A 23,405-nucleotide genomic window follows, 5' to 3' on the forward strand; every position below is an offset into this window, starting at 1 on the left:
AATGTATGATGTTGAAGCGTTAGCTGAAGGCCCCCAAAGCATTTTTTTGCCCCTTTTCCCATTTTCAATGTTTTTCACGTTCCTAGTCCCTGAAACATGTTGTAATGACGGTCTCCTATGTCTGTGAATATTTATGCCTTAATTTTTTTTCCACAGAGCCAGGCATCATGTTGAAGGGTTTTAGCCTTTCATGTAAAGAGTTTTCAATATTTCTCCTGAAATCCCAGCAAACTTAAAATTAAGTTTATACTTTATCTGTGTCAGGGGGCTGTGCTTGTCCTGAACAGATTGTGTCGAGGCATCCGAGAGTAGCTTCTTGTTATAGATTCTGGAATGAGATGATTTAATTTCCCCCTTTTCAAACTTTTCTGAATTCCCCATTTCTGAAGGCCACTCATTTCTCTCTGCAGCGACTGGGGAGGCAAGCGTTCGCTCGCTGTCAGCAGCACTTTGTTTCACAACAGATCCAGGAACCCACTTTTAAGTTATAGACTTTGATGCAAGGTTTTCTTCTTGGTTAGTTTTTCCTTCATAGGGAGAACCCATTAATCGTGCTTCTCAAATGTTCTCCAAGTTTGTGGCACTCATTGGCCATCACTTTGAGAACCTGTCCAGAAAAAATGAGGCAAATCTGAGCATCAAGCGTCATGGCTTCCAGACGGACCATTCTGAAATACTGATCCTACTTATGAAAAGAGTCTGTTAGTCCTCTGCACAAGTCTAGATTCCCTCTCGTGGTTAAGAGAGCCCTCGATGACCTGGCCTTTCCTCTTGAGCATCCATCTCATTTTCAGGGCGCTCTTGCATTTGCAAGTGTTCTTACACACACTATGCTGTTTCTCCCCCATTTCCGGCCTTCACCTTTCACTTCTCTCTCCCTCTGTTTTTCCAAATAGAATTATTTCTACTTGGAGACTCTGGAATGTTGCATGCAGATCACCACTGGGAAAATAAAGCACCTTCCAAAAAACAAAAATTCTGTCTCTTAGCATACTAATAGGACAGGGTAGGAGGTTTTGAATGGCTTACCTTGTGGTTACCAGCCCAACATGTAACCACTATATCACCAGAACCCTGCTGGTGTCGTGGCATATGCATTGGGTTGCTAACCTCAAGGCCAGCAGTTCAAACCTACCAGTGATTCAGCAGAAAAAGCTGAGGCTTTCTGCTTCTGTCATAATGTACAGGGTTTCCCATGCCTGGGGGAAATCCACATAGGCAATTCTCCAAAACCATTCTATGGCCATCAAGTCCATGCTGACTCATAGTGACCCTCTGTGGCTTTCTGAGACGGGTGCTGTTTCCGGGAGTAGAAAGCGCAGTCTTTCTCCAAGGTAAGGCTGGTGGCTTTGAATAGCTGACCACATGGATGGCAGCCACGCTCCTAACCACTACACCTATAGTCAGGTCATATGAGTCGGACTTGACTTGATGGCAGGGAAGGCATCCATACGCTCCACTTATCAGTTGACTATCTGCCCCAAAAACATGGGTACAAAGTTGCTCTACATGTAACGGGTTTCCCTGCTACACACATCCCTAAGGAGCCCCTCCAGACATTATGTGGTACCTGCTTAGCCACCGTAAGGATCTTATATAAGCATCTGAACCATGGTCAGGAGCAGGGCAGAAGCTATAAGTCATAATAAGTCCAGAGAATGGAGAATGGAGAATGGAGAAGACAATTGCAGGGCTGGGCATTCTAGAACTTTTAACCTTTGGCTAAGATAATAAGTAATAGAATAGAACTATTTTCCAATGTAAGATGATAACATATACTTAGCTATCAAGGGGGATGATTGGTGTACAATATGATAATTATTTAAATTTGGTACAGAATGATTAAATTTAGTACAGAATACTGCAACGTATTTTATTTGGTTAGAATTGTCATTTCCACCTTCACAGAAAATACCTTTTGTGTTTTTTCCCCATCCTTTACTGCTCTCACAGTTTGGCGAGTGCGTGCTGGGAGCACACCACACACACCGAGGCCCTTACAATCCTTTCACTGTGCCTGAGGTTTAAAGGCAAGTAAGAGCCTGTTGCCTGAGTAAGAAACAGTTGCAGTTGCTATAGATAATTATAAGTTGATTTCATTGAGAAAGTGCTTGTGGGAGGAACACTATACTTAAGCCATAAAAGAATTTTCTCAGACAGACAACCTCCTCTGCCCCTATCCAGCTCAAGTTAGAAAAAACCCTCAACAAAACTTTCTTATGAGCACATTTCAAGGGGTTGGATTTATTATGGGAGGCTGCAGAAAGCACTGATTGAAATTGCTGTCTGCATTGACGATGAGTCGGGATTGAATTGAAGACAGTCTGTTTGTTTTTCGGTCAGGACTGCCTTGGAAGGCAGAGGAGAAAGTGGGCAGCTGGCCTGTTAACCTACCCGGGGAGACGGAGAGTCAAGGCATTCATACTGCCGTGGTCCTTGCAGCTTCTATGTCATTATTTTTCAAGAACTTCAGTGATCGTTGATTTGACCCAAGAGGGACATATGAAAAACCTTCTTTGGCTGTTAGTTTTTCTTGTTTTATTTGCTACTCCTGCTCGCCGTAGAACCCACTGAAGTCATGTAGTGTGAATGCTTGGAGAACAGTGCATATAAGCATACAATTTCTCACACCAGTATTACTTTTCAAAACATATCTGGATATCAAGTCGTTTAGCATTAGTCACTTTGAGTTATATGCTAATTTCAGCTACATTATATCACTAGGATTAAATTACATTACGTCGTTATCCTTTTGTGCCGTTTCAGCTCTCTCACTACTATGTGCCATAGACAGCTCTTATCATATTATACCATTAAAACTTTCAGCAAAGCTGCTAATGGTTTAGGTAAAGAGCCCGATAATAAATGCTTTCGGCTCTGTGGGCTTTGTTGTCTGTATCTCAACTCCTCTGCCTTGCTTTTTATTACCTGTGAAAGCAGACCGGGACAGTACGTCAGTGGATGAGTGTGGCTGTGTCCCTTTAAACTTAATGTACAAATACAGGCAATGGACCCAATATGATCTATGAGCAGAGTCCTGCTCTTGACCATGGTTCACAGACTTGAGATGCCCGTAGGGGCCAGGCAAGGACAACGGCATGTGGAAAGTGATTATTGGGGACTGTGTCTAGCAGAGAATACGTGCCTTGTCTCAAAAGGACAGCTCAATTTAAGAGTAGATAGAAGCTTGGATTTTTAGGCAAAGTCATCTGACCTTTTTTTTCATTTGGCAAGTAATTCATATTTGCTAAGGAGATAGCAAGCAGGCAAAAAATATTATGTTTTGTGAGCTCTTTTTTGGTTCATGGTGCTCTAGTTTTGCACATTTTGGTATTTTCTGATACAAATATGTATTATATATAAATAACTGTTTATCAGATAGGGTCAGGAGAAAGGTTTTTGTTCTCATAAAAATTTACAGTCTTGGAAGCCATCTCCAGAGTCTAGTGAGTTGGAATAGACTTCGTGGCAGTCGGTTTGCGAAGGGCGCCTTGTGCTGTAGTGGGTCACTCATTGGACTGCTGTACAACAGGTTATTCTCAGAGACCCAAGGGGGCGGGGCAGTTCTAGTTTGTCCTTTGGGGTCTCTGGGAGTTGGGATCTATATGACTTGATGGCAGTGAGTTTCCATCTTCCAAATGTCATTGGCCATGGATCGATAGCAAACATCTGCCTGTCACAGGTTATCAGTGATGCTCATTCCACCTCTCCCACTGAGCCTGGATAAGGTTTCAGTGTCCTTTTCTACCTAAATACGGAACCAGCAAATCACATGTGTTTCCTGATAGGCAAGGTATTTGTCATCTCTCTTCCAGAAGATTCCATTGAAAATATCTACAGGGAGTAGCCTTGGGTTTTTGTGTAATGTGATTTTATTTGTAAATCTTCCTATGCATTTTCCCAAATCCTGTTTAGTGAGTTAGGTTCATATGACTTAGGTTTTACAACTCATTTTCAGGAATTGAAGAATAGCTACAGTTGGATGTGTCCTTAAAGTGCATGTATAGCATTTTACCTTGCAGAGACCATGAATTCAGTTTTATGGTCTGTTCTTTTTCACCATGCTTTGGGCAAAATCAAGTGAATGAATCAAAGGCAATTCCTTTGTTTGCCTTTCTTTTACTACCTTTGCCCCTCATGCCCAGTTATCTTAAAATCGGATATTCAGAACTTAGGAACTGTGTTTATGAGCCCGTGCCACTTAGGGCCAGTATGTGTACTTGGATGACACATGTGATCTATACATGATGCAGCTGAAGTCAACTATTCTCAATTGTCAGTTTCACCACAGAAAACTTGGTGTCTTTTGATATCTCTCATCCCTTCTGACCCTACCTTCTGTCAGTTTAAATCCCACTTTTCTTTTACCTTCTCCAAGAAGTCTGCTCCAGCCATTTAAAGCCCTAATGAACCCTGCCTTTTCTGAGCTCCATTGTTGCTGACAACCAGATGAACATAGCAGTAAGGTCATCCTTTGTTTCATTCTTTGATTTATTTGTGGGGCTTTTGTCTTTTCTTCTAAATCAACGTTTTTTTCCCCCTCCTACCTTCTAGCACGGTAGAGATTTGCATGGTCTGAGCCAAAAGAACATTTTGTTTCTGAGCAAGCAGTGCAGTACAGCAAACGCTCATGGAGAGCCTTCTATGTGCCTGTCTGGAGGGACCTAACTGTGGGTGCAATGGACAAACAGGCCCTGCCTTCGGAGCCTAGGAGAGCAGTTTAAAGGCTAATGGAATGTAAGATGCAAAAACAGACTTGTTCTGTGGAGTTGCCATGTCATGGTAATCAGTGGTGGACATGCAGTTCCACAAAGTGAAACGTTCACTGAGGCCGAGCTTTTTGTCTGCTCATTTGTTTGATTTCCCATATAAGTGCCTGTGACAAAAAAATAACAACGAAACACAAGCCAGACTCACTGTCTTCGTGCCTATTCTGGCTCATAGTGACGCTGTAGGACAGGGTAGAACTGCCTCTTGAGTACCCAAGACTGTAACTCTTTATGGGAGTAGAAAGCAGCTGGTGGCTTTGAACTGCTGACCTTGCGGTTAGCGGCCCAACGTGTAACTACCAGGACTCCTAAGTGCCTATGACAGCGCCTGGTGGTGAAGTGTTAAGTAATTCTTTATGGGGCATTTCTTTTGCTTGGTTTGTGGAGGATAAGAGCTTATGTGTACTTTTCAATTCCTTTATGTGTCTCTTCCACCCCTGCACCCCAATACCCAGTCCTTCTCAGGGGCAAACCAGTCTCTGATTTTCCCCCAGAAATATTATACACACACAGTTTTTCCCCCACTCTTAAAAATATACCAAACAATTCTATCTTTGTATAGTTACATTATTTTAGTGGCTACACGTTATCTTTCTGTATATCATAATTCACTTATTGATGAGCATGCAGCTCCTGTTTGATCTTTTGCTCTTGAATATATAATCACTCACTTCCTTCATTGATTCTGCTCATAGACACTCCTACATGGATTACCTAAGGCTAGAAATCATAATGGGAGCAGATAGCTTCAACTTTCTCCTGCGGAAAAAAAGTCTAGGTCTGTTTGCAGCATGGACATTGCAGTTAGTAATCTAACGCTGCCCCTGCAGCATCATCGGAGCTCCGTGAACACATGCTAGTACTGCGATAAATATTCATATTTAATAGTCACTTTGCAACCTCTTTAAGTAAGAAATGAGGTACCGATGGTTCAGAGGTTGAGTCCTTGCCCTCCATGCATGAGGCCTGGGTTCTCCTCCCAGCCAACGCTCTTCATGTCAGTGGCCCATCGCAGATTGGTGTGATGCGGAATAGGTTTCAGTGGCATACTTTTCTATTTCTTAATTTTGGGAATGTTTGCCTTTGAAAGTATGGCTTTGGTAGTGACAAAGATACAATTCATCATATTAAGGAAGTACCTACCTATTTTTATTTTATTTATATCAGGATGTATTTTTAGCACATTTTATCCTTTACTTTTATTTTTCTCTACTGATCCATTTGGATTTTTCTTTTAAAACTTTGTTCTATTATCATGAATGTTAAGTGTAGGTTGCCTATAATGTATGACAGGGTTCCATTCTGATATCATCATAAGCTGTTTTTAATTTATTTATCATTGTAAAATCATTTTATTGGGGGCTCATACAACTCTTATCACAATCCATATATCCATCCATTGTGTCAAGCACATTTGTGTATTTGTTGCCATCATCATTCCCAAGACATTTACTTTCTACTTGAGCCCTTGGTATCAGCTCCTCATTTTTTTTCTCCCTCGTTCCCCTCCTCCCACACAAACCCTTGATAATTTATAAATCACTATTATTTTGTCATGTCTAACAACGTCTCCCTTCACCCACTTTTTGTTGTCCGTCACCCAGGGAGGGGGTTATATGTAGATCCTTGTGATTGGTTTCCCCCTTTTACCCAGCCTTCCCTTCCCCTTCTAGTATGGCCACTCTCATTGTTGGTCCTGAGGGGTTCATCTGTCCTGGATTCCCTGTGTTTCCAGTTCTTACCTGTACTAGTGTACATCTGCTGGTCTAGCCAGGCTATTTTTTATTTAAGTGTTCTTTGTTTTTAGTATCATTGCCTTTTATTATCAGAGTCATTCAAAATAGTAAATCATAACATTAAACATATGCAAGTGAACATCTGAGAATGGCAGCAGCACTGCAGTGCTGTACGGAGTAGATAATACGAATCATAGCAAGCAAACTGCAAAAACCATTGCCAGCCAGTTGATTCTGACTTCGAATGAAGCTATATGATGAGATATATAAAAGAGAACAAAGCAAAACACAACCCTGGCAGTTCATACTAAATTGACTACATTGTAACTCAGGAAATACCTAGGTAGGATTTTGCTTATTGAACGAACTTAGCATTCCTTGAAGAAGTTCTACTGAAAACAAACCAAACCCACTGCCACCGAGCTGTTGTTGACATATAGTGACCGGATAAGGCAAAATGGATTTGCTCCCTAGGTATCTGAGGCTGTACGTTTTTACAGGAACAAACAACCTCCTTTACCCTGTGCAGTGCTGGTGGGTTCAAACTGCTGACCTTGTGTTTAGCAGTCCAACGTGTAATCAGTCTTGCCACAAGGACTGTGGTTGTGGAATAGTGTTCTTTATATGTTACTTGATTTGGATTCTATTTCTGTGTATTTGGGAATTTCACACTGATTTTCTTATCTGAGAGATTGGTCATTGTATATGTATGTGCTTTCATTTTCAGTTCTGATTAAAATCTACATGAAAAATGCTTGAGAACTTATAAAATTTCTCTGCTTTTAAACAATTTGAAATACTTGAAATTACCCTTCTTCATTTGGTCCAATTCCTTTTAAAAAACTCCTGAATCTATATTTTCTTAGGATGGAGTTGTCTACCTCTTTGGGGATCAACTTTATTAATTAGGATAGTGCATCTAAATTAGCCATTAAATTAATATTCTCTTAATTTATTTGGAGTTGAGCAAAATAATATTATACCTTTCAAGGCATCAGTGGTTATTTCTTCCTCATGGTCTTTATTTATATCAGTTTATGTTTTTATTTATTAGTAAGACGTGAAAATGCAAATGACATGTTAATATTCTAAAGCATGTTTTAAAAAATATATAGCATAAAGTGGGATATAATTGTCCAATTTTATAAAAACTTTAACCATTCCTAAAATAACCTTATACAACTTAGATGTTTAAATAAGACATTTCCTTTCTGATCATTTTGTTCTCTTTTGACAGGCCCAGGGGAGGAAAGTGAGGATGATCCTCAACTTGAAGGCAGAGATCCGGATACTTGGCATGTTGGTTTTAAGATCTCCTGGGACATAGAGACACCTGGCTTGGCAATCCCTCTTCACCAAGGAGACTGCTATTTTATGCTTGGTAATCTTAGGAGGATCAAAATTATATTGATGTTCTAGTGTCCATGTTTAGATTATTCAGTATATAGTTTGAATATGTCTTTTGATGTCATCTCTTCAAGCATTAGATAGTAGTGATACTTCTCTATTTTTTGGTGATGCTTCTTTATAACAGCATGTAACTAGTTTCAGTGAGACACTGCTAATGTATCAGTGGCAAGTCTCTTCAATATTTTACTGAGTGTACAAATTCTGGGGGGAGGACGAGACTTTCTGTCCCCGTCAAGATTCGCTGTCTTGGAAACCCCTCAGGGCCCATCTACCCTGTCCGAGTTGGTTGCTATGAGCTGGAGTCAAGCTTTTGGCAGTGTGCCTGACAAGTTCCTCCAAGCAAAAAGATTATTTTGAGTTTTGAATTTAGTTTCTACCCAGAAACAGGTGACTAGTAACTGGGCCATTCTTTAGCCTTGTCTTTGGTTCTCTGGGCAGCGATTCTGCAGCTGTGCTTATGCTCTGTGAAGCTGTGGGGATTGACAGGCTTCGTTTTAGCTTCTTCCCATGTGTATTGCTTTGCTTTGTGTTGGACTCTCCCGACTATATTTCTGATGCCGTGTGCAGACAGTGTCCATGTTCACTCACAAACTTGCTGAGAGTTGTTATCTCATTCGAACCTGTCTGGGGGGGATGTGCGAGTATGGAGAGATCTGCTCGGCATTGGGTTTGGAACCAGGAAGCACTAGGGCTCAAGTACAGAATTTTTTTATTTAATAGGTTTATTGAGATCAATGAGCCTATCATACAATTCAGTAGTTCTGTCATATTAAGAAGGATTGTGCAATCATCACCACAATCAACGTTGAAACATTTTTTCCACCTTTCTTGTACCCATTGCTGTTGACGCCCCATCATTTCCCTGCAACCCCCCTTCCATAACCCCAGGTAATTGTTAATCTAGTTGCTGTCTTCATAGATCCACCCATCCTGACGTCCCTGCATAGAAAAAAATACCAAAAAACAAAGAAGCAGAAAAAATAAAGGGACTTAGCAATACTGACCAAATGACAGAGAAAAACATCAGTTGACAAGAAAGCAGAGAATATTAGAAAACCAGAATAAATTCACAATAGATAAAATCACAGAATTTATGATAAGAATAATATTTCATTGAATATTATTAGGTGTTATTTCAGTCAGTCGTACATTAGCTTCATGGTGCTTGTCATAGTCATGTACTCCCTGAGCCCTGGTGGTGCTGTTGGCTAAGCGTTGGACATCTAACCTCAAGGTCAGCCATTCAAATCCATTACCTGTCCCATGGCAGAAAGATGAGGCTTTCTGCTCCTATAAAAGTTCATAGCCTCAGAAAACATGTATAGGGACACTGTGAGTCACAATTGACTTGATGGCAGTGTCTTATTGGGTTACCAGTTCTATTGTTTGGAGCCCTGGTGACATAGTAAATACATGTTGGCCTGTGACCCACAAGGACGACTTTTTGAAACCACCAACAGCTCTACAGGAGAAAGACAGACTTTCTACTCCCGCATATGGTTACAGTCTCAGAAACTCACAGAGGCAGCTCTACCCTGGTCTATAGGGTTGCTATGCGTCAGTAATGTCTCAATGGCAGTGAGTACTATTATTTATGTATTATTTATCTCTAAATATCTTACTATTTTCTCATTTATTTTTAAAAGAGATCTTACATCACAACTTTAAATGGAAAGCTATATACTCATGGCCCAGCTAGATGAGTTTTATAATTATAACCTAAACTAAAACAATAATATTAAATATTTGTTACTTTGGAGAAGACAAGGCTTTCTATTCCTGTAAAGAGTTAAAGTCTTGAAAATCAACAGGGGCCCTTCTGCCTTGCCCTGTAGGGTCACTGTGAATCAAAATAGACTCCATGGCAGTGAGAGACAGGGGAGGGAGGGAGGGAGAGAGGGAAGGGGCAGTGGGGGGGAGGGGAGAGAGAGAGAGAGAGACCAATGATGTTGGCTTGTTGAAGATCCTGAGCCCGAGTCCTAGTCTGTCTTTTTGAGAAAGGAGATGGGAAACTGTTAGAAGGGTATTAACCATATCCTGGTACCAATCTCAGTGCTAGTTAAGAATATCAAAAGATCATTTATACAGTTACTTTCAAACACAATGATTTGGCTTAAAAATAAGTAGTTACTAACCTCTCTTTTTTTAAAAAACACATTTTATTAGGGGCTCATTCAACTCTTATCACAATCCATACATATACATACATCAATTGTATAAAGCACATCTGTACATTCTTTGCCCTAATCATTTTCAAAGCATTTGCTCTCCACTTAAGCCCTTTGCATCAGGTCCTCTTTTTTTCCCCCTCCCTCCCTGCACCCCCCTCCCTCATGTGCCCTTGATAATTTATAGATTATTATTTTGTCATCTTGCCCTATCTGGCATCTCCCTTCACCCCCTTTTTTGTTGTCCATCCCCCAGGGAGGAGGTCACATGTAGATCCTTGTAATCGGTTCCCCCTTTCCAACTCACTCACCCTCTACTCTCTCAGTATTGCCCCTCACACCCCTGGTCCTGAAGGAATCATCCACCCTGGATTCCCTGTGCCTCTAGCTCCTATCTGCACCAGTGTACATCCTCTGCTCTATCCAGACTTGCAAGGTAGAATTCAGATTATCGTAGTGGAGGTGGTGGGGCGGTGGGAGGTGGGGGGAGGAAAGAAGCATTTAGGAACTGGAGGAAAGCTGTATTTTTCATCGATGCTACATTGCACCCTGACTGACTCATCTCCTCCCCTAGACCCCTCTGTGAGGGGATCTCCATTGGCCAACAAATGGGCTTTGGGTCTCCATTCTGCACTTCCCCCATCATTCACTATGGTAAAAAAAAATTTTTTTTTTATGATGATGCCTTCTACCTGATCCCTTTGGCACCACATGATCACACAGGCTGGTGTGCTTCTTCCATGTGGGCTTTGTTGCTTCTGAGCTAGATGGCCGCTTCACCTTCAAGTCTTTAAGACCCCAGACACTATCTCTTTTGATAGCCGGGCACCATCAGCTTTCTTCGCCACATTTGCTTATGCACCTGTTTGTCTTCGGCGATCGTATCATGGAGGTGTGCAGCCAATGACATGATTTTTTGTTCTTTGATGCCTGATAACTGATCCCGTTGGGACTACATGATCACACAGGCTGGTGTGTTCTTCCATGTGGGCTTTTTTGCTTCTGAGCTAGATGGCCGCTTGTTTATCTTCAAGCCTTTAAGACCCCAGACACTATCTCTTTTGATAGCTGGGCACCATCAGCTTTCTTCACCACATTTACTTGTTCACCCGCTTTGGCTTCAGCAGTTGTGTCAGGAGGGTGAGCATCATAGAATGCCAATTTAATAGAAGAAAGTATTCATGCATTGAGGGAGTGCTTGAGTAGAGGTCCAAGGTCCTTCTGCCACCTTAACACTAAACCTATAAATATAGACACATAGATCTATTTCCCCATCCTCATATATATATTTGCATGTACATGTCTTTGTCTAGACCTCTATAAATGCCCTTTGCCTCCTAGTTCTTTGCTCTATTTCCCTTGATTTTCCTCCTGTTCCATTATCATGCTCCGTCCCCATCTGGGTTACAGCTATACCTCTTCTTTACGTAACCTTACCCTTGATCATTCCCTACCAGGCCTGCCATTCCCCCCTCACCACCAATTTGGATCCCATGTTGTTTCCTTGTCCCTGGGTTTGTTAACACCACTTCCTTACTCCCCACCTCCCCCTATCTGAAGTACCCCCGGAACTGTCGGTCCAGTTGTTTTTTCCTCCAGATAGTTCATCCAGTCTGTCTTATTTAGACAGACCTGTGGAGATAATAACATGCACAAAAACAAGACAGAGGAAAACAAAGCAACAGTATACAACCAGACAACAAAACAACAAAAACAAACCACTGACAAAGAACAAAACAAAACACATCAAGAAAGAAAAGCTTGTAGTTACTTCAAGGATCATTTGATTAACTTCTCAATAAGCTATTTTCCTTTGTTCAGGAGTTTCTGTTAGCAATTTGTATTGTAATATAATTGGAATCTTAAATTGTAGGATGTGTGAATTATATGCTAGTAGAACTTTTTAGAGAATAAATAAACAAAATGAATATATGGGAGAAAAAGGAAGTCTTAGAATGTTACCATGTTTAAAAGTTTTATCATTTTTCTCTTAGGTACACTAGTAATTAGTACTGAGTGCAAATGTTTTATTATTTTCTATGTATTTACTGCTGTCTTGTGTGTTCTTACAAGTCAGAATTAACTCAGTGGCAGTTTTTAAAATTGTACTTTACTGTCCAGACCCGCGGGAACTTCAACGTGGACCCTGGAGGAGGGAGTGGGAATTGGGGGACAAGAGACACAAGATATGGAGACAAGACAGCAGTCTGATCAAGTCTCGTTTATTGAGTAAAAGGCTACAGCTTATATAGACCAGGGAAAGGGAAACAAGCTGCGGGTGTTTCCCTGAGAACAATAAATGTGGGAAGCAAGCCGCAGGTGTTTCCCTGAGAACAATGACTGCAGAAAACACAGTTCCTGTGGAAAGTTACAGAGCTCAGGCAATAAAGATCAAGACAATGGCCGGGCCTCATGGCTCCCGACACTTTACATGTTCCGTTCCAGTTAAATCAGCAGTCTATGCTCAATTTAAAGAAAATTAACTCTACAAAGTATGAATGAAAGAAGAATATATAAAAATTAGGTAATCATGTCTGATTTAGCATATTCCTTTCTAGTCTCCCCCAGTTTTCCCTGGGAAATATGTATGTGTGCAGTAGTGCTAGTAATATGAATAACTACTACATTTATTGGAGAGTAATGACAAACCAGACATTTATTTAATCCTCAGCAACTCAGAGAGATAGATGGTAACATTATTGGGAAAGAAGAAATCATGCTTAGATGAAGTTATTTAGCATAGTGAGTAACAAGTCTGAGTTGGAACTTGTCATTTTAACCTATTCTGACTCTGACACCCATGTGTGTGCTGTGCCTTCTCAGCCCACCCAGGCTTCTGTCCTCCCACCCACTACTTCCAGCTTGGATACCTCTCTTTGTTCTCCTAATGGTTTTACAGCTAAGTTCTTTTTTAAATCATTCTAGTGGGGCTCCTACAACTCTTATCACAATCCGTACATCCATCCATTGTGTGAAGCTCTTTTGTACATTTGTCACCATCATCATTCTCAGAACATTTTCTTTCTACTTGAACCCTTGGTATTAGCTCCCCATTTTCCCCCTCCCATCCTTACTCCCTCCTTCATGAATGCTTGATAATTTATAAATTATTATTATTTTGTCATGTCTTATATTGTCTGATGTCTCCCTTAACCCACTTTTCTGTTGTCCATTCTCCAGGAAGGGGGTTATATGTAGATCCTTGGGATCGGTTTCTCCTTTCTACCCCACCTTCCCCTTATCCTTCTGGTACGGCTACTCTCGTTATTGGTGCTGAGGGGTCTATCTCTCCTGGATTCCCCGTGTTTCCAGTTTCTATCTGTACCACTGAAAATCCTCTGGTCTAGCCAGATTTGTAAGGTAGAATTAGGATCACGATAGTGGGGGGAGAACGCATTAAAGAACTAGAGGAAAGTTGTATGTTTCATCATTGCTATACTGCACCCTGACTGGCTTGTCTCCTTCCTGTGACCCTACTGTAAGGGGATACCCAGTTGCCTACAGATGGGCTTTAGGTCTCCATTCCACATTCACCCTCATTCACAATGATATGATTTTTTGTTCTTTGATGCCTGATACCTGATCCCATCGATACCTCGTGATCACAAAGGCTGGTGTGCGTCTTCCATGTGGGCTTTGTTGTTTCTCAGTTAGATGGCTGTTTGTTGATTTTCAAGGCTTTAAGACCCCAGACGTTATATTTTTGATATCTGGTCACCATCAGCTTTCTACACCACATTTACTTATACACCCATTTTGTCTTTGACAATCGTGTTGGGAGGGTGAGCTTCATGGAATGTAGGGCTAAGTTATTCAAGAAGAAAAGGAAGACCTTTTTAAAAAATATATTTATTTTAATAAATCATTTTATTGGGGGCTTTTACAGCTCTTATAACAATCCATGCATCAATTGTAGCAAATACATTTGTACATATGTTGCCATCATTATTTTCTTTCTGCTTCCTCTCAGATATGGAATAATAATGATAATGTGAAATAAGTACACTTTTAAAAAACATGTTTGAATAAATACACATGTATATACACTGAATTCCTCTAGTTACTATAAGTAATAAACAGAAGAAATGAGTACATCGCCTTCAGGTTCGGGTGAAAGAACCTACTGGAAGCGTACTGAACTCTGACTGATACAAAGTACAGAACCATGGAGCAAAGTCTGCATTCAGAGTATGTTTTTATTGTTTCCTTCGAAAATCTGCTCCATCTCCCTGACAAACAAAACAAAGCGAAAGTCCACGTAACCATGTTGTCATGCTGCCTTTTTCTTGTTGTCTTGTAATCCACAAGCACACGGAGCCTCATATGGAAGTGTCAGAACTGGGTTGATACCTGAAGCCTGCACTTCATGGCACTTAGGAAAAGGAAACAGTTTAGCTCAATGTATAATAATATATGGGTCTGCAGAGGAAGTGCAGCCTGAACCCCGCTTTCTCAAGCAGACTCCAGGGGTGTCTGATGGGGAGCGTGGCGGGTGCCTGTAATAAATCCACGGGCGTGGAAGTGAGTAAAGGCCCTGTGGGCAGTGCCTCAGGGGTTGTCCGGTCTTACTTTTCAATCGGAGTCTTTGCCCTAATCTCAGAGTTAGACAGGACCAGATTTGCAAACAGATTTACAGTTCTCACTAATTTTCTATGTAGGACTTCAAAACACACTTAAGGAGAGAAACACACACTCACGCATGCACACACACACACACACACATACACATACTGGACTTGCTCAGGGTAGGGTGATTTATTTGGCCACAGATGTTTTCCATAGACCGAATGTAATTTGGAGCTGGGGACTTCACAGTGGCTTAGAAACACACTATGGGTGAAGGGAGACGTCAGACAATGTAAGATACGACAAAAAATTTTTTTTTAAAAAGGAACACTGTGTGTGTGTATGTGAAAGAGATTATACTGTTCAAGGTACATCAACCAAATTGCGTTTATTAGCTAGGAGCTGAGTGTGGAGGCAGGCTTGTTGAGGACATAGGTAAGGACGAACTAAATATTTAACCCCCCCAAATGATTTTTATATGCTACTGCCTATGACTAGTCTATCTGGTCTCTCTTGTTTCTTTAAGCCCAACTAATTATCATTTTTAATAATCTGTTGTTACGATCATAATCAATATTTTCAAAGCATCAGTAGCCTAGTAAAAATTTCATTGCAAAAAAATTTAGGGGAGGCGGGAGAAAATTGAAATGCAGATTTGTTGTTTGAAATTGTTGCTTTACTTCCTTGTGTTGGGCTGGGTTCTCTGGAAAAGCACAAGGAGTGATGCTTTGTGTATATTTAAAGACACTGTCTCAAGAAAGCGGCTCACAGTTGTGTTGTTGTTGCTCGGTGCCACTGAGTTGGTCCCAGTTCATCTTGGCCGCGTGTACCACAGAGTGCAGCGCAGCCTGGACATGCTCCATCCTCACTTACGTTGCTGTGGTTGAGCCCATTGTTGCAGCTGTTGTGTCAACCCATCTCGCTGAGGGTCTTTCCCCTTTGTACTGCCCTTCTGTTTTACCCAACTTCTCCCAGGACGGGTCTCTTCTGACAACACAGTCTCACCGCCCTCGCCTCTAAGAAGCAATCCAGTAATAGTTGGCACAAGACAGGTTTGTTTGTCCTTTGGCAGTCCGTGATACTTTTGTATTCTTCTCCAGCACCACAGTTCAAATGCATCTGCCCTTCTTCGGCCTTCTGTAGTTAGTATTCAACTTTCACATTCACAGGTCTCTTGGCTGCCGCCTCCATGAGCTTTGCTTGTGAATCCCGGCAAGACAAAATCCTTGACAATGTCAAGCGTTTCTCCATTTATCATGACGTTACCATGGCTTGTGTTAAGTGCATGTTAGTCTTTGCTTTCCAACACTTTAAGCAGGTCTTGTGTAGCAGATTTACCCAATGCAACGTGTCTTTGTGTCAGGGGAGCCAGCCCCTGACAAACCATCACAGGCCAGGCAGGCGCAATTGTACAGCAATAATAAGTAAAGATTGTAGTAAAGTCATAGAGTGAAAGAGATAGAAGAGAGTGAAATAAAGGAGTCAGACACATATCCTGGTAGCATGCTCACCTCAGCTTCTCTTGGTGGTACACATGGAAATGGGAGACGAGAGGGCAGGAGAGAGACGATTTATTGCTAACCAAGCCTTATATTTCTTTAGAGGTGTGCATGCCCCCTCCCCTCATTACAGGCAAAGACCCACGTCACAGGAAGGGGTTATACAATAGGCAATACATGTAATAGGAGGAGGATATGCAATGGGTATAGCCTTAACAGGCAGGGATGAGCTAGGGGTGTACACGTAATAGGAAGGGGAGAGACTAGGGTACACATGTGACAAGAAGGGTGGACCCTAGACTCAATATGGCAGCCTAACCTTTGTCACCCTTGACCTCCCTGGGCTCTCCTTCAGGGAAACAATCTGCTACTATCCTTCTCAGAACGGGGTGAGCCCTACTTAGGGTGGGACAGACTATACAGTCTGATTGCTCTAGATGGCCCTTAGGGAGAATTACCTCAGACTTACTTGTGTTGACCTCCAAGTGTAGTCATTTACCATGTGTAGCAAGCAGCTAAGTTTGGCATATATTTAGGGAAGAACAACTTGGGAGAAAACTTTCTGTTTCCCACCTCTTTGGATCTTCTGACTGTTGCTTCCATGAGCATCGATTGTGGATCCAGGCCAAACAAAATCCTTGACTGTTTCAATCTTATCCCCATTTATCGTGATATTACCTATTGGTCTAGTTGTGAAAATTTTTATCTGCTTTACATTGAGTTATAATCCATACCGACGGCTGCAATCTTTGTTCTTCCTCAGCAAGCGCTTCAAGTCCTCCTCACTTTCAGCAAGCAAGGCTGTGTCATCTGCATATCAGAGCTTGTTAATAAGCCTTCCTCCAGTCCTAATGCCACATTCTTCTTCATATAATCCAGCTTCTCTGATGATTTCTTCAGCATATAGTTTGAATAAGTATGGTGAAAGGATACAGCCCTAACCTGATTTTAAAATTTGCACTCTTCCCTTGTTTTTTTTTCTTCTCACAACTGCCTCTCGATCCATGAACAAGTTTGGGCAATGAGCACAATGGAGTGTTCTGGAATTCCCATTCTTCTCAAGGTGATCCATAGTTCATTATAGTCCACACCATCAAATGCCTTAGCATAGTCAATGAAACATAAGTAAACATCTTTCTAGTTTTCTGTGCTTTGAGCCAAGATCCGTCTGACCTGAGCAATGATATATCCCTTGTTCCACATGCTCTTCTGCATCCAGCCTGAACCTCTGATAACTCTCTGCTACAACTGTTGTTAGATGATCTTCAGCAAAATTTTATTTGCTTGTGATATTAATGATATCGTTCTATAATTTGAGCATTCTGTTAGCTCAACTTTTGTTTGGAATCGGTACAAATAAGCATCTCTTCCAGTCAGTGGCCAAGTAGCTGCCTTCAGATTTCCTGGCCTAGACAAGTGAGAGCTTCCAGTGCTCCATCAACTTGTTGAAGCATATCCATTGGTATTCTATCAATTTTTGGAGCCTTGTTTTTGTCTAATGCTTTCAGAGCAGGTTGGACTTCTTCTTTTAGTATCATTTGTCCTTGCTTATATACTACCTCCTGAATGGTAGAATGACACCTACATATTTCTGTATTCTGTATTCTTTCCATCTTTCTTTGACGTTTCCTACATCATTCAATATTTTTCCCCAAAGAATCTTTCATATTGTAACTTGAGGCTTGAATGTTTTTAGTTCTTTCAGTTTAAGGTATACTGAATGTGTTTTTTGTATTTCTAACCCAAAGTCTTTGCACATTTCATTATAATATTTTACTTGGTCTTCTTGAGCTACCCTTTGAAATTTTCTTTTCAGCTCGTTTACTTCATCATTTCTTGATTTGCCTTAGCTACATTATGATTAAGAGCAAGTTTCAGAATCTCTTCTTAAATTCCCTTTGACCATTTCTTTCTTGTCTTTTAAATGGGCTTTTACTTTATTCGTGTCTGATGTTCTTGATGTCTTCTCACAGCTCATCATTCATGAATGATGTTCTTGATGTCTTCAGTCAGTGGTGTCAAATCTGTTCTTCAGGTGCCCTTGACATTCAGGTGGGATATACTCAAGGGCATGTTATGGCTGCCGTGGACTTGTTTTAATTTTCTTCTTCTTCATCCTGAACTTACATATGAGCAATTGGTCTGCTCCATAGTCAGCCCCTGGCCTTGTTTTAACTGCTGATATTGAGCTTCTGCATCATCCGTTTGCACAGATATGCTTTCTGTGTGTTCTATATGAAGAAGTCCAATGGTATAGTTGCCGTTTATGCTGTTGAAGAAAGGTATTTGCTACAAATGAGTTGTTGGTCTTGCAAAATTCTGCCGCACACTCTCCAGCTTTGTTTCTTTCTCCAACACCCTATGTTCCAACTACTGTTCCTTCCTCTTTTGTTTCCAACTTTTGCCTCCCAGTCCCCAATAACCATCACTGCATTGTGATGCCATGTTTGAGTAAGTTTAGGCTGAAGTTGTTGGTAGAATGTTTGAATTTCTTCATTACTAGCTTTAGTTGTTGGTGTAGAAATGGAAATAGTCATTGTGTTGTTTGACTTTCCTTGCATGTGGATACATATAATTCTATTCACAGACAAAATGGTCCTTTCCAAGTTCGGGTTATTAGTGGATTTTTTGCAGCTGTTTCCTCTCCTTTTGAGTAGAACGACATAAGCAAATGACGGTCCCAAAGGCTCAGCCCCCACCAGTGTTTCTCCAGTCATGTCATTTTGGCGAAAGCAGCTCTTCCTGATCATATTTTAATGCCTTCTGACCTGAGGGGCTCGTCTTCTGTCACTATTTCTGACAATGTGCTGCTGCTATTCATTAGGCCTTCCGTGTCTGACAGTGTTTCGGTGCTATGCATAAAGTTTTTCATGGCCAGTTCCCCCACAGTGGATAGCTGATTCCTTGTGTTCTCAGTCTGGAAGCTCCACCAAAACCTATTCACTTTGGGTAATCCTGCTGGCATTTGAAATCCCAGTGACACAGCTTCCAGCGTCACAGAAAACATGCTGCCACAGTACGACAAGCGGACAGACAAGTGGTGGCATCAGGGACTTAGGAAGTATAATGGGAAAAACTGTGAGATTTGCTGTCATATTGCCAAATTCCATACTCAGGGCGTGGTTCTGTTGGCTTTGTACAGTTAGGCTCTCTCCACATCTGTACCACCAAGAGGGTGCTTTAATGGCAGCTGATTACTGCAGTTACTTTGAAGATCAGTAAGGCAGAACGGGGGAAAGAGTTCTAAACTGCAATTCAAATACAGATGGTTGCTATGAAGATTGAGATCTAGGCTGTGGACTCAACAAGGCAACTATGCAATGCCAGAGTATCTTTTGCTTCATGCCCTGAGTTTACAAGTTTTGCACTTAACTGCTTCCATGAGCCTTTTCAGAGCCACATAAAGGGTCTGCAAGAAATGGGCATCTCTTGAGAATGATGAGGGTAACGAATGTACAAATGTGCTTTATACAATCGGCGTATGTATGGATTGTGATAAGAGTTGTATGCATCTCCAAGAAAATGATTAAAAAAAAGAAAGAAAGGGGCATCTCAGTGGTTTTTTTCTGTGAGAGTGAGAGATGTTAACATTTGGCCATTGTTGAACCAGATTGATTGACACTCAGATGCTTACAAGGTCTGGACTGTCGTTTTATTTTTATTTTTTAATAAATTAGATTCACCTTCCTTGACAATACAGTGGCTGAGAGAGAGCAAGACCGACTGCACTTGATGTGGTGTAACCTGGAAATATTCCACACTTCATTGTTCCGGTGTGGGCCCTGTAGTTGCGGCCTGTGGCCTGTGAGTGGGAAAAGCAGAGCTTCTACAAGTTTAAAGTATCAGAACTTGGGCTCACCTGGGTCTTAACTCAGAGACCGTGGTATCTGTATAAATTCTCCAGGTTTAGACATTTCAAAAGGCTTTTGTTTTTTCTTCCTCTGACCCTATTCCCTCTCTCCCCCAACCTCTGACTGACCAACTGAACTAAAATGCACGTGTAATTTATGGCTCAATCATAAATTCAAAATAATTATGCTTTATTGCCCCTCATGTGACTTGAAATGTAGGTGCTATGTTCTGCTTTTTGCCGAGGCAGGGGAATAACACAGAAACAGCAGTAAATTATAACTCCAGGCGGTCGTTGGTAAGCTTCGGGACTTGCCATTTAAGTGGAAAGTGCTTGAACGGCCAAATGAGCACCTGTCATGTTTATTTTCACTTTGAAAATGGGGACGCGACAGTGCAGTTTCCCCTGCTTGTCCGGTGTGAAGTCATGGTGCTCTTCCTCCCTCCGCGGCCTCTTGGGAGTCACTTTTCATAGGTTTGACGATGGAGCCCTCGTTTGGAAACTTTCCCCTTCAAATATAGCCCGAAATGCTGACATCTTCTAACTTTTTCTATTTGGTTTGATACCTGATTTTTTGTCTTTCTTTTTTTCCATTCAGGAGGTTTGTGGATTATGCTCTAAGAATGCGCTTCTAAGTGAGTTCCTGGATCCTACTTTGAAAGGATTTAATATCGCTGAAATTTGCTTATCATATCTAGGCTTTTTTGCCTTACATCAAGGAAGTGTCTCGTACAGTTGTGTCAATGGCTAAGCCGAGTCTAGTTCAAGTTTGTGGCCAAATGTTACACTTCAAGTTTTTCTGACTCACATAGCTGTTAGAGCTGACAAACCAGGAAGCAGGAAGGTGAAGCCAGAGACCACAGTTGGTGGCTTGTTGATGCAGAGGTTGATGAGTCCAGTGTTGGTGGATGAGATGGCTCCCAGGGTTGGTTGGCAATGTGGCAGCCATTCGCACTAGTCCATAGTCCAGGAACTGGAGTTTGATGAGCCAGATGCAGCATCCAGCCCAGCAAGGGAAGAAGCTCCCCACAGAGTCTACATGTATTACATAGGAGTAGGCCACACCCCAATTTTCTTATAACTGCTTGGCTTCTCATAGCATAGCCTGCCAGGTTGTTCATTACCCTATGATATATGGCATCATGGAGGAATTATCAGGCTCTATCAAAGCACTGAAAATCCTGGTGGAGCCCAGCTGACGTAGAACCCATTAATCACAGTGAGAATTCAGAGGAATTTGAACCCTCTTGTATGTCTGGTAAGGGGGCCCTGTTGATGCAGTGGGGTATGCATTGGCCTACTAACCAGAAGGTCTGCAGTTCAAAACTACCAGTTGCTTTTCAGGAGAAAGATGAGGATTTCTACTCCTGTAAAGAGTTACAGTCTCAGAAACCCACAGGGGCAGATTGATTTTGTCCTTTAGGATCTCTGAGTTGGAATCTACTTCAAGGCAGCGAGTTTTTGTTTTGTTTGTTTAGTTATAATTCTGATGGGAATGTAAAATGGTACAGCCAGTTTGGTCATTATTCAGAAAGACAAACGTAGAATAATTTTAAGATTGCATGTCTCCATTTTTTTAGGACTGCTATAGCAAAATACCAAAAAGTAAGTAGCTTTAATGGACAGAGCTGTATTATTTTACAGTTTTAGAGATGAGGGTATCGGTTAGGTTGATTCCTTCTGAGGGCTTTGGAAGAACTATTCCATACTTCTTATTTTTCTTAGTTTCTGGCAATATTAACCATCTTTGGCATTCCCTTTGCCTGCCTATCACAAAACATCTGCTTTCTCCCCGTGCATTTCTCTTTTTATAAGATACTGATCCAAAGAAGCAAACCAATAATATATATATAATCAAGAAAGCATCCCAGCACACTCAACTCAAGTCCATGGGTCCGAGGTTACTCCAGGCCCTCTTCAGTCTCAGGGAGTTGAAGGCCAATGAGACAGAGAGGTGAAGTGGGATGCAGAGAGATCACAGGGCTGTGGGCTACAGAGTCCAGTGGGTCCAAGGTCAGTGGAAACAGCAGAGTCCAGATAACCTAGAGCTTGGCTCCTTGGTTCATATGGGGCTTCCCTGGGAGGAAAGGGAAAAGGAACAGAGAGGAGGTTTCCCCAGTGTCTCTCATGACAAAGGCCACATCTCCCAGGAGACATCATCAGGCTGCTGCTGATTGACAGGTTGGACTCCACCCCTATACTAGTGCAAGTTGACATAAATTCTAACTGACACAGGACCCGTTCTGCTGCTCTTTGCTATCCTTAACTGATATTATCTGCAAAGAAATATCCGATTTTCCCAAACAAGATCACATCTATAGGTGTATGGGTCTAGATTTCAGAATATTATTGGGGGTGGGGGACACATTTAGTCAGTGATTTTAATTTTTGGTAAATATACCAAAAGTATATATTAGTGTATATGCCTAAAACACTTGAGCAGGGGCTCAGATACATGCACACCAGAGCACATGTACATTGCGTCATTATTCATCATTGTCCACGACTGGAAACTTATTAGCTGGCCATCAAGTCAAGTTTCTGCTCACAGCAACCCTGCGTTAACAGAGCGAAACATTGACCATTCTTGCCCGTCCTCACAATTCTTGATATGGTGGCGCCCATTGCTGCAGCCACCATGTTAGTCCAACTCATTGAGGACCTTCTCTCTTTTTGGTGACCCCTACATTACAAGCATGATGTCCTTCTCCAAGGACTGGTCCTTTTTGATAGCATGTCCAAAGCACATTGCCATCCTGACTTCTAATGAACATTTTTACTGTATTTTCTCTAGGAAAGATTTATTTGTTTAATGGTAGTCCATGCTACTTTCAATATTCTTTGCTAACATTCATCATTCAAGTGTTTCAATTCTTTTTCATTCTACCTTATTTTATATATATGTATGCACACACACACACACACAGAGAGAGAGAGAGAGAGAGAGAGAAAGAGAGAGGTTTAGTTTGTAATTTTTGTAAGACTTGTAACCTTTCACTACAGGTTGATCCTAAAGTGTGAAAGTCAATACATAACTGAGGTATGTGTATATTACTCACAAAAGAGCCGGATAGACTGGCTGAACCCATAAATAGAAGATGTAATTCTCTGTAATCCCCAAATGTTCCAAGTTTGTATACTTCAGTCGAGGCTTAGAATCATGGCTTATTTTAATTTAGTTTGTGTTTGAACCATGATTTTATTGTATACTTTTCTCATACCCTGGGAATTTGTAACTGCTATCTTTAGTCTTAGTGATAGAAGAATTATGCTACCGGGCTAGCTCTGTGCCACAAACTGCTTTGTCATGCTACTTATTTAATGCTTTGATATATACTGGCTTTTTTGAACCCCATCTAGCACAGTTACCATAATGGGATTTCTACTCACTATACTCTTTTGCTGAT

At 41.3% G+C, this 23,405-nt stretch overlaps 1 protein-coding gene across 1 annotated transcript in view; it reads left to right on the forward strand.

The window, feature by feature from the left end:
• Nucleotides 1-23,405, forward strand: part of FTO (FTO alpha-ketoglutarate dependent dioxygenase) — a 451,554-nt gene that overhangs the window by 155,054 nt on the left and 273,095 nt on the right. Inside the window, exon 4 of the mRNA XM_075538030.1 lies at nt 7,743-7,886. Coding sequence (XP_075394145.1) covers nt 7,743-7,886 — 144 coding nt within the window. The remainder of the gene's footprint in view (nt 1-7,742; nt 7,887-23,405) is intronic.

This window comes from Tenrec ecaudatus, chromosome 18 (assembly GCF_050624435.1).
Source record: "Tenrec ecaudatus isolate mTenEca1 chromosome 18, mTenEca1.hap1, whole genome shotgun sequence".
Lineage (NCBI taxonomy): Eukaryota > Metazoa > Chordata > Mammalia > Afrosoricida > Tenrecidae > Tenrec > Tenrec ecaudatus.